General features: G+C 32.0%; 1 protein-coding gene across 2 annotated transcripts in view; it reads left to right on the forward strand.

The window, feature by feature from the left end:
* The first annotated feature begins 1148 nt into the window (after positions 1-1148).
* Positions 1149-15108, forward strand: part of LOC144835231 (uncharacterized) — a 37533-nt gene continuing 23573 nt past the window's right edge. The window contains exons 1-7 of one of the 2 annotated variants that reach the window (XM_078690283.1): positions 1149-1187; positions 9255-9331; positions 10362-10564; positions 10836-10932; positions 11311-11454; positions 11564-11659; positions 14577-14804. In XM_078690283.1, coding sequence (XP_078546409.1) covers positions 9277-9331; positions 10362-10564; positions 10836-10932; positions 11311-11454; positions 11564-11659; positions 14577-14804 — 823 coding nt within the window. In that variant the 5' untranslated portion in view covers positions 1149-1187; positions 9255-9276. The remainder of the gene's footprint in view (positions 1188-9254; positions 9332-10361; positions 10565-10835; positions 10933-11310; positions 11455-11563; positions 11660-14576; positions 14805-15108) is intronic. The other variant, XM_078690282.1, reaches the window with a different exon arrangement.

Here is a 15108-nt window from a genome sequence, read left to right on the forward strand (position 1 = left end):
CTGCTCTAGGAGGTGACAAAACCGACGGAGTTCTTCTTTAATGATAGAATCTATGCGTTTATTAGGCAGAAATTAACATCTACTTTCGGTGAATTCTATGTAGCTCAGAGGAAAGACCCGTGTCTTCGGTATGGGTATATCCACTGTGGTAAATGGTTTGAGAGTTACAGGTGACAGACTATTAAACATTTTCTTTTATCGACTGAAAGCTTTGTTTATCGGGTAAAAACTAACTTTTAGTTTCAGCGTGCCTAGTAGCTCAGAGGGAAGACCCGTATCTTTCCGTATGGTATTCACTGTCGTCAGTGGTTCGAGTACTAGGTGAAACAACACAGACCATTATAAACCTTTTCTTTTATCAACTGAAAGATATGTTTATCAAGTAGAAATTAAAATTATACTTTCAACCAGCCTAGTAGGTCAGACGGAATACACGTGTCTTTCGATGGTTATCCTCTGTCGTCAGTGGTTCGAGCACTGGTGAAACAACACGACCAGAAACACGGGATGGATATAGAGTAACTGTCATCCACGGAGTGACAATCGGCGAGTGATACAAACACGGTATGGAAACGGAGTAGGAATTGCCACTAACGAAAATGTGACAAATGGAAGAATCGGCGAGTGATACAAACACGAGATGGAAATGGAAATGACAAATCGATAGTGAATTACATAATAATTCGCTCAGGGATGCGAATTTATTTCGTGATATATTTTCCGGCTGAAATTAACTATATTTCTTGACCAAAAATCTGACCGAAAACATTTTTTTATTATTTCGGGGGACATATGTGCCTCATCTTTAAATTATTCAAATCATGAATACAAAAGTTCAAATGCCAGATTAATGCGTTTTAATCCTGTTCCTGATCCCGAAATGGGATATAAAACAAAAACAACCCCCAACTCTAAATTGGCCTACTAATAAACTCAACAGTTCTTTTCAGAACTAATATACGTGGTGCACCGCAAACTTTATATTTTGCCATGCAAACCTTTCAAACAATATAATAATATCATGACCAAAGATTTATTATAAACTCTTTGGTCACGAATCTTCTTGACACGTTTACCCCCTCTATAGTTAAGATAAAAATTGCACTTTTAGTTTGTTATGATGGCGGGTGGTATGAAATAAGTACTTACTATAAAAAACAACACAGATTTAGGACAACTACAATTATGTAAGTAGTATACTGGTTATGATATGTGAGTGAACAAAATGTAATTTGAAATACCGTAATATTATTAATTACAATCTTTGTACGCACTCAACCTTGCTGTAGGCTGTTTGTGCTGTTTATCGACTGATTCGTCTCTGTCGTCGACGGTGAGCGTGAGTTGAGTACAGCAGGTTGGTGTGAAGATAAGTTTATGCACGTGTACTACTACTGTAGGCCTACACTAGCACCCTTCTACTACCAACTCTTTGATGGAATTTTGGAGAAAAATCTATAACCATTCAATCTAATTATATTAATAATGAATTTCTAAAGCTCTGACATTTCATTTCATTTCATTTCATTTATTTCACTATCATCATCGCAGCCTTAGCTGAATTACAAAGATATTTACATTTTCTCAATATTAAAATTTGTATAAAAGTATAAAACCAATGATAATTATATATAAAAGAGGAGGCAATTTACACAAGAAATACAATACAGGAACATTCAACAAGTTTAGCATTAAAATATTAAAATAGAAAAAAAAACACCAAAAAGGACCAATAAGAATTGCATAGCTGTACTGGGTGATATATAATGATTATTCATTTAGAAGCGAGATAAGGTATGGTATTGCACTTTTTCTATATCTTTCAACTCTGCATTTGGGTTGTTGATACTTTACACGTCTTAGTTTCATGTTACTTACATTCTTCACTGGAAACCATTTTCCAAAATGAATACTTTTTGAACAATTCAGAGCAAACTTATAGCATAGATTACGCCTTCTATCAGATAAAGTGTCTAAAGAAAGATCATTGAGTGCTTGGTCATAACATATGTAGTCATTACACAATATTATTCTGCAAGCCCTTTTTTGGACAGATTCTATCATATCACTTTGTTTCTTAGTGAGACTAGAATGCCATACTGGGACAGCATATTCAACACTTGGTCTTATGTAACTCTTAAATACATCTACAAGATCAAATTTCGGAAGATTGAACTTTCTTAATCTACACAATATATGCAGACGTCTGCTGGCTTTGGATACAATTTCTTTAACATTACGGTCCCATTTGAGGTTGGCTTGTATCCATAAACCTAGTAACTTAGTTTCATTAACGATTTCAATTGTAGCATTACCAATCAAAAGGGGTTCATGTTCATATTGATTTCTTTGAAAGTTAAAATACATAGTTTTACATTTAGTTGGGTTAAGTTTTAGTTTGTTTTCATTAGACCATACATTCAGTAAAGCAACATCATTCTGAATTACATAAATCAATACTAGGTCTGCTTTGGGAAGTTATAGCAAAATGGTTGTTTACAAAATTACTTATACCATGATAGTCATCCTGCGGAATATCCTCTACACTAATAAGTGGTTGGGGTTTAGTTTTATTAGCTAACATCTGCACGCCTTGGTGCCATTTATGGGGATTAGTGGCTTTTAAGTTTAATAAACGTTCATTGTAAAAGTTCATTTTGTCTTTCTTGATCACTTTTTGTACCATATTCCTATAGAATTTCCATTGCAGCGATTTACCATGATTAGTAAAAGCGTGTTGACGTTTCATTATAAGATCCTTTGCTTGTTGCGAAATCCATGGCTTATCAGTTGGATGTATCTTAATGGATTTAACCGGGAAGAATGTGTTGATGGCAGAAGTCAATGACAAATAAAATGATTGCGTTTTCTGTTCAGTATTACTCGCGTTAATAACCTCGTTCCAGTCATGGGTAGTTATCCAACGGCCAAATTCTTCAACACTTCTCGCTTTCATTGGTCTGATTACACGCTTTTCGATTTTGTTGCTATTCGTCCTTGTAGTTGCTGACAACAGAACACAATTATGATCGCTAGCACCCATCGGCGACACAATTCGGGGATTGCAATAATACTGCTTCAGATTGGTGGCTATAATATCTAGTATTGCATCACCTCGCGTTGGTTCTTTCACAATTTGTTTTAGGTTATGTGCACGGCATAGTGGGGCTAGGTCAGTTCTGTTCAGGTCCCCCATAATAATGAAGCCAGCGTCTGGGTGTTTAAGTTTAAGACTGTCAAGAGATTTAATAATATGATCCAAAAGCAGTTGTTGGTCAGAAGAATTAGGTGGAATATATATTCCACAAACTATAATAGAGGATACAGCTCTGGGGAGCCTCTTCGGTCTTATAAAAACCCAAACACACTCTAGCTCTTCGGGTACTACTATTTCAGGTATTCTTCGCGACAGAAATTCAGAATTAACATATACGGCCACTCCACCACCCTTCTTATGCGTTCTATGATAGGTATAAATATTGAAGTTGTTAATCATCAGTGCATCATCTGTTATTTGCGGTGTTTGCCAAGTCTCTGTGACAACTGCTAAATCAATACAATTTTGAAGTAGAAGGGTTTCTAGTTCGTCCACACGGTAGATTAAAGAACGCGGGTTAGTCAGGAAAATTGATGGGAGTGACGGCTGTAACTTTGTATAGTTGACTTTACGAAGTGAATTAGGGAATAAACTACTTAGAAAACGCCCTCGCTTGTTGTCTATATAATCAGAAGCACGTGTAACAGTGATAATAGTGGGAATTTTTCTGCGTATATTTACACCACCTCTTCTACCTCTACTTTTACGATAGATGCCAAGATTATTCAGCTTAGTGAGGGTTCCCTTAGGTAGGTATTGCACCTTATTACGACGTTTAATGAAGGCTGATCCAATATAAAATAGCTCATGTCTGGAATAACGAGTCATTTTGGCTTGCTCAGTGGCTTGTGTATCATTCCAATATAAGAATTAAATCCCTCTTCGTTAAAATTTGAGAACTTATCTCACCCCAACAACAGCAGTACAGATACAATGTTAAAAAGGGAAATTATCTCAATCCAACACCAACAGTACAGTTAAAATGTTAAAAAGTGGTTCCACATCAAAACATGAAAAGAAAAAGTACTTGCACAAAGTTAACATAAGATCACAAACACATAAAGATCATCATGCTACAGTCGCCCAATACTTCTGAAACCGCCGATTCTGTCGGTTGGTCTGGGCCTAGGCTAGGCTGCCCACTCGGCTTGCCTGAATTCTCCGCCGACAACCGTCCGACGATAGGTCGCGGCGAGCCCAGCCAGTATCCTGGTTATAGTTTCAGTTGTGGGCTTAGCAAGTTAATGTTCAGATTGCAATTTATAAGCATAACATGTAGCATTCAATCCACAGTACAATGCACAAATTTTACTACAAAAGCAACAGATGTCCACAAAACAACAAAAAACCAGTCACAAAAGAGGAATTCCAGAGCCAAAAATCTGTAAACTAATTAAGAATGGCGACAGCTATAAAGCGCCCTCAATATCAAACTAATTCGACAAAAAAAGTGTGATGTGCCCAAATATGGCAGTGGTAGTGATATGCTTAAATATGGTAGTGATGACATCATCATGTCCATATATGGGCACATCACATTTTTTAGTCACATAAAGTTTGATAGTGTAGACAGAGCTTAAAGGTATAGTTAGCTTGTAATTAATTTTCTACATTTGTTTACCTGTTTATAAATTGTTGATATTTTCGATTAAGTTTATCCATTGTGTGTCCATTTCTGTGCTATTGTCATGGCATTTAGTCTGTTCTCACATACTAAGACCATATCAATAGAATAGTGGTTCAATAATCCGTTGCTTAGTATGGGATTATCAACAAATCAATATTCATTACACCTTGTTTTACACCTTAGTTTTATGTAAGGACATCAGAATTGTTCCTTGCTTTTAAAATTTAGTTTTAAACCGTCTGTCCAGTATTAATTTATATAGCTCTATTTCTAAAGCTCAGTCTACACTATCACTAACTAATTTGACAAAATTTATTGTAGTGATATGACATCATCATGTCCATATATGGACATTGTTTTGTCACAAAAAGTTTGATGCAGAGCTTAACAAAAATCTTAAATTTGAAGTTGACTTGTTTATAGTTTTAAACTAATGATTTTAGCTAGGTGAAAAACATGATGTGTGTTTATATCTCACGTTGCCTACCTGCTGAATTGACGACGATAATGATGTCATAATCAAGATTCTTAAACTAAAATTCTAAAGACTAAAATAAGTACTTGTTTGATATTTAACTTACAGTTTAATTCAAACATAAAATGGAATCGTAAATCTGACATAAAGCTTGCGCAAACACTTCAAGTGTGGTCCTCGCTTGACCCCAAACATTTGTTAATCCTGACCAGAAGCACATTTCGCATTTTTATTACCATTTCAACGTTTTAATATTACCGCAAACATCCTCCCTCACATATATTTACTTTTATTCAAAAAATAATGGCCTTGTCAAATGTGAAATAAAAGTGAATAAAATTTCTTAGACAATCAAGTTATTACACACTGATCTTTAAACCTTTGATAAGGCTATCATTCAATGCATTACTGTATTGCTATGTAAATTTGAATTGTACTATAAGCCAGCACAAAAGATGCCTAAATCCTGCTTTGTAGTAGACAAACACTGGCACATAGATTCATGTGGACTGATAATAATAATAATAAGCCTACTCTCTTGTGGAACTATATTGTACAGCAGCAAGACAGCAAGATAGTACTTGTTACCTTCCCTTCTGACAAGATGCAGCCTGGGGCTACTCCCTCCACATCAATAGTCTGTCAACTGATTTCAATTTATTGTCATCGTCGCATTCTAGGGTGATTCGCTTGGTTGCTATGGAAATGGTATAATTATATGATATGAGTTTGTTCATTTTCTATCCTGTTATGCACTTTAAAGATATATTGTTCTTCTTAAAAAATTATTTTACATTTATTGTTTTTGTATAGATTTTAATGTCATAAAATAGTTATTCACTTTAACCAATATTTAATTGAATATTTATATATAAATGTGTGTAGTAATGGGTTTTTGGTTGAATAACTGATAACATTTTTTTTGTTAATTTGATGAAAGTAATTGTTCTGTAACTTTATTAAAACTACAAAATGACCTTTCCAAAATGGTACAGGCCTATTATCTTTAGGATTGTAGATTAAAGTTGATATTAATTATTTAGTTAGTAATGTTTAAGGGTCAAAGACTGATGTAAGTAAATAATATTGGAAATAATGATTAAACCTCAACTGAATATGCAACCAGAACCAACAATGACCTAAATCACCAAATAAGAAATTATCAATTTAACAATTTGCTTTAAAAATCAGAAACTTCTAATAGTTTAACTATCAACTATCTAATCAGAACATTGTTTGTTCAAACGAACAAGCAACCATCCACCGTAAATCTCTTTCATCAGGTGTATAATGCTTTGTTTGCTCAACGTCAATTCAATATTTACCTTGTAAGAATTGGAGGTAACCGCTCAGATTCAAATTTTAGAATTAGATCAATATACCATCAGAGTCAAGAGGTTGCTGTGTGTAGTAGTACAGTTTAGTTTTTCAATTTTAAAATAACACAAGATTTTAAAGCTTTTGAAGATTGTTGTGGCTTGAGATTTTGCAATAGATATTGTATCGACATTTCAATAAATTTGTTGCCGTTCTTCAGATTTTTTTTTAAAGGCAGAAGAAATATTTACCAACATTGTTAACATTATTGTGGGTAAGAATGCTATTTTGTGAATACTGTACCTTTTTATTGAAAATTTACACTTTATTACTTTATTATTAATGGACGCAGGTAAAAGTTTGTTATATTCTTTTTGCTTTCCATTTTAATTTGGACTTATAACCAATGTTTATACCGACAGCATTATAGTTTTTCAGTGGTTTTTCTAATTTGAGTATTTTTAGTGTATCATACTTTAAAAACAAAAACCAACAAAATAAGTGTTTTGGCGGGCAATTCAACATAATTCATCAAATACAGTGGGATTTATGTTGAAATTGGCCGCCACCCTGGTAAGCTCTCTCGGTGCGATCACAGTCAACGTATTAATACAAGGTCAATAGACGTGTCAAATAGACTGTCACTTACAGACATGGGTAACGCGAGATGATACACATTTGAAAAAAAACGCCTTTACAAATTTAAATGAAATCTAGTGTGATAACATTTCTATGATTCTTAAATACAAAAAGAAGTTTTAGGTAAGTGGTTTTGTTTAGTTATCTTTGCAGGTTTGTTGTAACTTTATAACAGATTTGTCGTTTTTTATTTTATCATACTTGATATTTGGTTACTGTTCCAATTGAGGTTGTGAAAACCGGCTTAATATATTTAGTCTGTGACTTAGAAATAAGATCTGCAAAGGCATTAGTATTAGAATGCTTTCAAATTACGTGTGTTCTCTTCTAGTAACAGTAAGACTGTATTGGATTTCTACTTAGTTTTTTAATAATAATTTAAAGTTTAATTTAATATATCAAAATAAAAAATGTAAAGGTTTAATGAGTGTAAATTAAAATTGTTTTTTCAAATTTAGTTATATGCAATATTAAGAAGTTATTTTTGTAATATTTCAGTAAAGTACCAAATATCAGGTTTAATATTTGTTTAATCATAAAATGTTGTATTTTATAGATAATTTTGATAACTTTAATATCCTTTCACACTATCTAGTAAAGAGTTTACACACACCATACAATGTAAAGTTTATTTAAGTTTTTGTGGTGGGTTTATTACAGTAGTATGGGCTGGGCTCAGTTTCACAATGTGATGCTCTGCTGTAGATAAAACATATAGAAATATGATTACCAGAAAGCAGTGGGAGGCTGACATAGCGCTATCCCTGCAGCGATGTTCCTAGATTGTCCTATTGGCCCACTCCTTCATTCATTTGTTATTTCATGCATTTCTTATCAAGAAAAAGTGATGGTCATACAGTATTTAGAGTGATATTGATTTAATTGATTTAGACAAAGATTATCGGGTTTTAACGCCTTCTATTTGTGGCGTTTGACAACTTTTCAAGGATAAAGTTATTTGAATCTTTCTAATCTTATTATTGACAGGTAAGCCTACCTACCAGCTAACCTGATTTTGAATTAAGTTCAAACATAAGTAATCTACAAAATAAGATACAAGACATGTTCAAACTTAAGTATGTACAGTATTTAAGATAAGCAGAATAAAGATACAACAAGAAGGTTGATCTTATGATAATATATATAAAACTATATGATAAAACCATGGAACTATAATAGTTCCATGATAAAACAAACTCTAAAAAGAAATGTTAACTTTTTTAAAATTATATTATTATTACTGTTTGGTACATTTAGTAGATTGCAACAAATACACTATTTAAATTACTTTCACCAACGTTTTTGGTTATTTTTAAGCTGTATATTAAAATTTATTTTCTTTTTATTCTTGTATTAGGCACTTACATTGCACTTTACACTTGCAAAATGGTACATCCGAGAAAAAATAGAAAAAAAAAAAAATAAAAAGGTTACTTTTCTTTAAAAAATTGACTGTTTGTGAATATAAATTGGTAGGTACTAATTCCAGAGTTTTGGTCCACCTTTTGTGGTAGTGAAGACCCTGGTAACATCAATTTAGGACCTAACACCAATTATATTAATTGATAATCTTCATGTGCAATATAAAATAAATAGATTTGTTTCATTCTGAAATATTTTTCATTACGATTGATAAAAACGATGACAATTTATTCATTACCATAGTGCTTGTGTGCACTTGACATTGCATATATTCTAAAAAAGTGTAATTTTCATTAATAAAGTCATTTTCTTTCACTTCATTTGACATCATCTGTAATTACCTGATTGAAAAATATACAAAAGAAAATGCATATATATATATGATTGGTTTGGCCATGATGTTTATTAATTTCAGTGAGATACCGTACACGGACAAGTCAGTTGGAGACACTTCTTCATAAAGATTCTATCAGTATCATAATATTTGAAAATCATTTTATTTACTGATATTTCTGTTTCTGAATTTGTTGAGTTTATTGATGATAATTATCAATCTGAATATTCTTTTGTTCATTTATTGAATATAATAAAGTTATAGTAAGTGATCTGGTGAGTATGTTTTAGTATGTTGATGATGAATCCATAGATTAATTATTAACATTACGTTTTATTTTCAGTTGAATGGACTTGAATTGAAAGATGGAAATATCTGATGCAGAGGCTGAATGGAGTGAAGAGGAAGAAGTAACAGAAGGTATGGACATTTACATCAATTACATGGAGATCCTGCTTTTTTTGGATCTCTTCAATCTCTCAATCTTTTGTGATTAGATATGTGATTTTTTACCATTTACCACCATCCATTATACAATTCTGGACCTGCCACTGTTATATTATTAAACGTACGTTTGTTGTTATTTTCCAAGTGAAGACAACAATCGACAACAATCACAGTTCATGGAAGTCTATACTATACGTAATGGATCATTACTAATCATTTTCATTATTTGTCCATGGCCCTTAGAGTAAGGCTACTTATAGGTTTAAATTGTGTGAAAATTGCTTTTGCTTCCTTATAAAATAATTGACCAAAGCAGCAGATTAAACATTACATTGTTTTAATAGTGGGCTTTTAAAAAAATTGAAAACAGCTAAAATACAGTTTTGTGGAATTAAGTTAGTGTAATATTTCAGTTGGTGTTGTCTAAAGTCAGTCAAGTGTAAAATTAGTTTAAGTCATCAGTTATTAGATGATATGAGCCACATGTGAGTGGATTGGAAATGTGTGACAACTTTGATGTGACTCTAAAAATAAACTAAGTCAGTCTGAAAAGAAATAGTAATTAGTAAGTACAGTAGTAGTTCACTAAGAAGTACTGCAGTATCAAATAATGAGTGTTCCCATCAGCGAGTGTCAATAGGAAGAGTCGTTCCATTGTTAGCCAGAGTTTACTATTGTTATCATCATTTGTTCTAGTCACAATGTATAATTATCATTATCAACTAATTGATATCAAAATAACCACTGTAACCACCTTCTTCATTATTTTAATTACATTTTTTTTAAATTGGCATCAACCTCATCTTTGTCATGCTATCATACTAATTATAATGAAATCCAAAAAAAAAATCATCACATAATTTATAGTCATTATTATTGTCATTAATGATGCTTTTCCAGCATAGTTTAACAGTTTCATTTATTTAGTAAATAATTAATAATAAATTAGTTTTTACTTGGTAAATCTGATAACAATTTAACATGAATGTTAACTGTTTCCCAGAAATACATTCTGAGAGTGAGCATATCTTGACGGACGAAGAAGAGCAAGATAAAAGCAAGGAGCAAGCTTCAACTGATGATGAAGAAGAATCTGAATTTAGTGATGAAAGTGAATATGGAATAGCGGTCAAAGAGGTCAATGTTGACCATACTGATTTCATACTGGACAGCATTGATAAAGAACTCAATGCACTTATCAGCCAGGTATGGGAATATTTCAAAAATATTTTTATTGTTATTTATTTATTTGTTTAACTTTGAATCTGTGGCACTCAAAATATGTGGTGCGGTCTAAGAAACAAGAAATTGTATGATATTGTTATTGTATCCATGATGGAAAAAAGATGTTGGAAACAGTGAAGGAGGGAAATTTGATAACAATTTAAACAAAAAAACTGCTATTTAAACAAAAATCTATATTTTGTTCTTTGTTTGATTTTCAAATGTATACAATATAAAACATTATTATCCATAGACCTATCCAGTTTTACAATCCAGTGGTAATCATGAGTCAAAACAGTCACCGGTATCAGCTCCACAAAACAGCACCGGCCAACTTAAGAAAAGGAAAGGTAAATATTTAGCACTTGGTTTAGATGTTAAGCACATGAATACACATAGTAGTAAAGTATTATAATTTTAACTTTACCTTGTTGGATGTTATTCAGAATATTTTACCAGTGTGGTCCAATCAGTGAACAAGACTGGTCTCCTGGAGCCCCCTGGGTACATAATTACTTTTTAATACAACTTATAATGCCATAAAGTGACAATTTTACAAAAATTGTCACTTTATTATGTGGTTTCTAATAAAAAAAAAATTACTCTTCCACATAAATTGCATTCTCAAATCAAATCAAAACATTTTGTTTATTTTGCTGTTTTCACCGCAGTTTTATTCAACAATAGTGATTAGTTTATTGACGATGCATTTTGTGATTTGATTTTAGATAGAAAACAGCGCTCTCTAGAGAGTACCCTTGATACCGGTCTGGGGTCTGGCAGTCCAGAAGAGGCTATAGCAGAAAACATGTCACACAGGAGGGCTATGCAATTTGCAGAAACACTTTTGAAAGAGGAGTCTTCAAGTCCTGGTATATTACAAATTAATATTGATGAAGTTATTTAATAGTGGGCTTTAAAAAAAATCGAAAACAGCTAAATAAGGTAATAAGGAGATCTTACTGTACTCTATTTGTTTAGGTAATCAAGAAGTTGTGTCAAGAAAGACAAAATCAAACAACCTTAAAAAGAAGAAAGGAACTAACTCAAATAAAGCAAAGAACCCACCTAAACAAAGTGAGTTACTGAATTTAATTGTTCAGTATAACAAATACACGTTACTATTGCCCTTTTTGTTTTCTTATTATTTTTATTGATTTTGTTATTCTATTAATTGTATATTCTTCTTGTACGTATTTGCATGTACACTAATGCATGTATAGTGATAAATGTTTATATTTGTAGTCAAATACTAACTACTGCAATTCTCTAACAAATTTTGCACTCACTTATAATGAATATACAAAATGCAATACTAATACTAGCACAGTTTTCTCTATGATGTTTGTCTTTTAAATTCTGCCTCGTAGATGACTTAGTCCAATCATTGAAAGATGGCAAAACACTAGACCACAGTCGATCACTTGACAATCAGTCTGTCAACAGCTTTAGTAGCAAGAATAAGTCACAAAAGAGAAATAACACAGCAGAAAGATCTTTGTCGCCTAGTTTAAATTCTGATGCTTCTGATACAGCAGATTATGATTTTGAAGATACTGAAGAAAGGTCTTACAATCAAAGTCAAGTTGAGGAAGAAGATGATGTTGGTTATTCCAATGACGGAGATGAGTCACTACTGTACTCGGATACTGAGGGCTTATCTGCATCAGGAAAAAGTTTGATTTCTGATGAGCACACCTTAGAAGATATACATGAAGTAGAGAGCATACAAAGTAGAAATATAGAAGATGAAAATGGACTGATTCAGCAACGAATACACAGAACTCTATCAGATGTCAGCAATTTTCATAAGAAATACTCAAAATCTGGAAAGATTAGTGACAATGATTCCATGGTAACGATTGATATTATGCATGAATTGGATACCAGTTTTGGCCCTCAAGAATACCCACCAATGCCCCCAACGTCTCGCTCCTCGTATGTGTACAGGAGATCTTCTACTACAGATGGCTCAGTGACATCAACAAAGCTGTCAAAAAGACCTCGCAGGAAGAGAACGTCAAAACAGAAGAGATCTAAAACGGTTGATAGCGGTGTTGTCAGTGAGGTTACCAGCGGCTTGCCAGAATACATGTACCTCAAGAAGCCTGTTGGTGAGTCTGACGTTGGAACCGACTCCATTCATACTGAGCATTATGAGCCAATGTTCAGTTCAGCTTTGGTGTACACTGGCGAAGGTACTCATGCTGCTTAGCAAGCAAACTACATTATTATGTAACATTACATTTAGTCATTCATTCAATGGAAAATTACTTGCACCATTTATTGTCATTTGCATATAAAATATACATAGAAATTATGTTTATCTTAAGCTCTTTCTACACTATCAAACTTTGTGGGACAAACAAATGTGATGTGCCCATATATGGACATGATGATGTCATACCACCACCATGTTTAAGCATATCACTACCATATTTGGGCACAGCACACACTTTGTCAAAGTAGTTTGATAGTGTAGACAGAACTCTAGTTCATCCAGACAATTTTAAAATTCATTTTCATATAATGATCATTAATTTTCATTTCCGGCAGGATAACCTTGTCAGGAATGATGCTTTGAGGTAGAAAATGTTGAAAGCAAATGCATTTAACGATTTATCTCAAAATTAATTATCATTTATGTTAGAAATCCAATGAAACTCATTTCCATTTATTCAGGGTAAAATAATAACCAGTCTTATCATGAACCTATAAATTACGCTTTGAAATTTCAGCTCTACTATGTAAAAACCAAAAAACCATGAGTCCTTCTAAGTTTGGTTTGAACGGAAATTGTTTTAATTCCAGATTATTTTACCCTGATAAAATACCATTAGTACAAATGCACATACTTAAGTAAAGCAACCTTTTAACCATTATAATTGATTCATCATTAATCTTAACACATCCAGCTATTTTCATCAGCGTCATATCAAGATTTGAGAAGCATTATGGTTTAAGTTGATCACCATGCTTGGCTGTGTGTTTCCAATACTCATACAGTGTGCACTGTTTTATATTAATGTTTTAATGATGCATGCGAAATTGTAGATGAAATTTCTTTCAAATGTGTACTTTAAATGTGTGAGAAAAGTACATATGTAGAGAGTTTCAACAGGAATACATTTCTCATTTATTTAAAGATATATTGTCCCGCTGAAAATATATTTAAAAACAATTTTTTGTTGTTGAATATGACATTTTAAAAATGTTACCTGAAAAAAACCAGTAATTTAAACCAAAACATAGTCAAGTTAAAGAAAGTGAATGAACTAACTACTGTATTAAAACAGGCCTATTAAAAATCTGATTTTATTTATCTTCATTTTTCATTTTTTAGGAGACAATACATCTTTAAATCATTTCTTAAAGTGAGCCCTCATGAAAAAATATATACTGCAATAAAATGTCAATCAATACTATACACATTGGCATTTGAAATTGGTATTCAATATTTTATTACAACAATACAAAGAATAAGTTCTTACTTAACATTTGTAATTTTGCCCAAAGCATTTCTACTTACAGTACTCATTTTTAGAATATAGGTATTTATTAGATATTGCATTTTAGCATATATTGACATAATTTTCTACTTATAGAAAAAATGTCAGTACAGTTCTCTGTTAATGAATTCATATATCCGTTAAAAAAATGAAAATTTCACTAAAATACAAAATTGAATTTTATTATACAATTATTAGAATATGATCTATTTTCATTGATTTGATGAACTTAATTAATATCTGAAAATTTGGCCTAATATTGATTATTGTGTAAAAGAAACTATGTCACAAAAAAGTATAACAATTGAATTTTAGTATACATTAATTATCAACTATAATACTATCTATTATAAACATATTATTGATTATTTACTCGTTTACATTTTTTTAATATGACGTCATAACATTCAACTAGAATGATTGCAAAATAACAGCTATTTAATTACAATTTTCTTTATAATATATTTGTATGTTTTTAAATCAAGGATTCAAACCTGGTCTAACGCTGATGAAGTCCAGACTAAATGTTCCAAGTGACGTGGAATCGGTTCAAACAGAAGATTTTGAGAGACGTTTCCGTAACATGATGGTGAAGCAGGTAGCAGGAGTACCTTTAACAAGTTTTGATACAATTACTATTCCAAGTGATTTAGACTCTGTCAAGTCCGGTGATGTACGCCAAACGTTCCAGACAGTTTTAAAGAGAAAGAAAGGTTTTTATTCTTTTTTTAATTGTTTAAAAAAAATTGTACAAATTTGGACAAACTAATATGTCTTAACCGAATTATTTAAACCTGAGTTATTCAAAAGTGCGAAGAACTACCAAATTCTTAAAATAAATGTTGAAAAATGATGTAGTTATAATATGATAATAATTTTACGATGAATTATAACTTAATGAATAACTTAAGTCTTTAAATTGATGCTGCGATTCGTAGTGGTGTGGACTAATACTGCCATCTTTATTTTAAAAGATTCTATTAGTGATATGTGACTATTTTACAAAATCCTCGTTTT

The sequence above is a fragment of the Antedon bifida genome, chromosome 2, assembly GCF_963402885.1.
Source record: "Antedon bifida chromosome 2, ecAntBifi1.1, whole genome shotgun sequence".
Lineage (NCBI taxonomy): Eukaryota > Metazoa > Echinodermata > Crinoidea > Comatulida > Antedonidae > Antedon > Antedon bifida.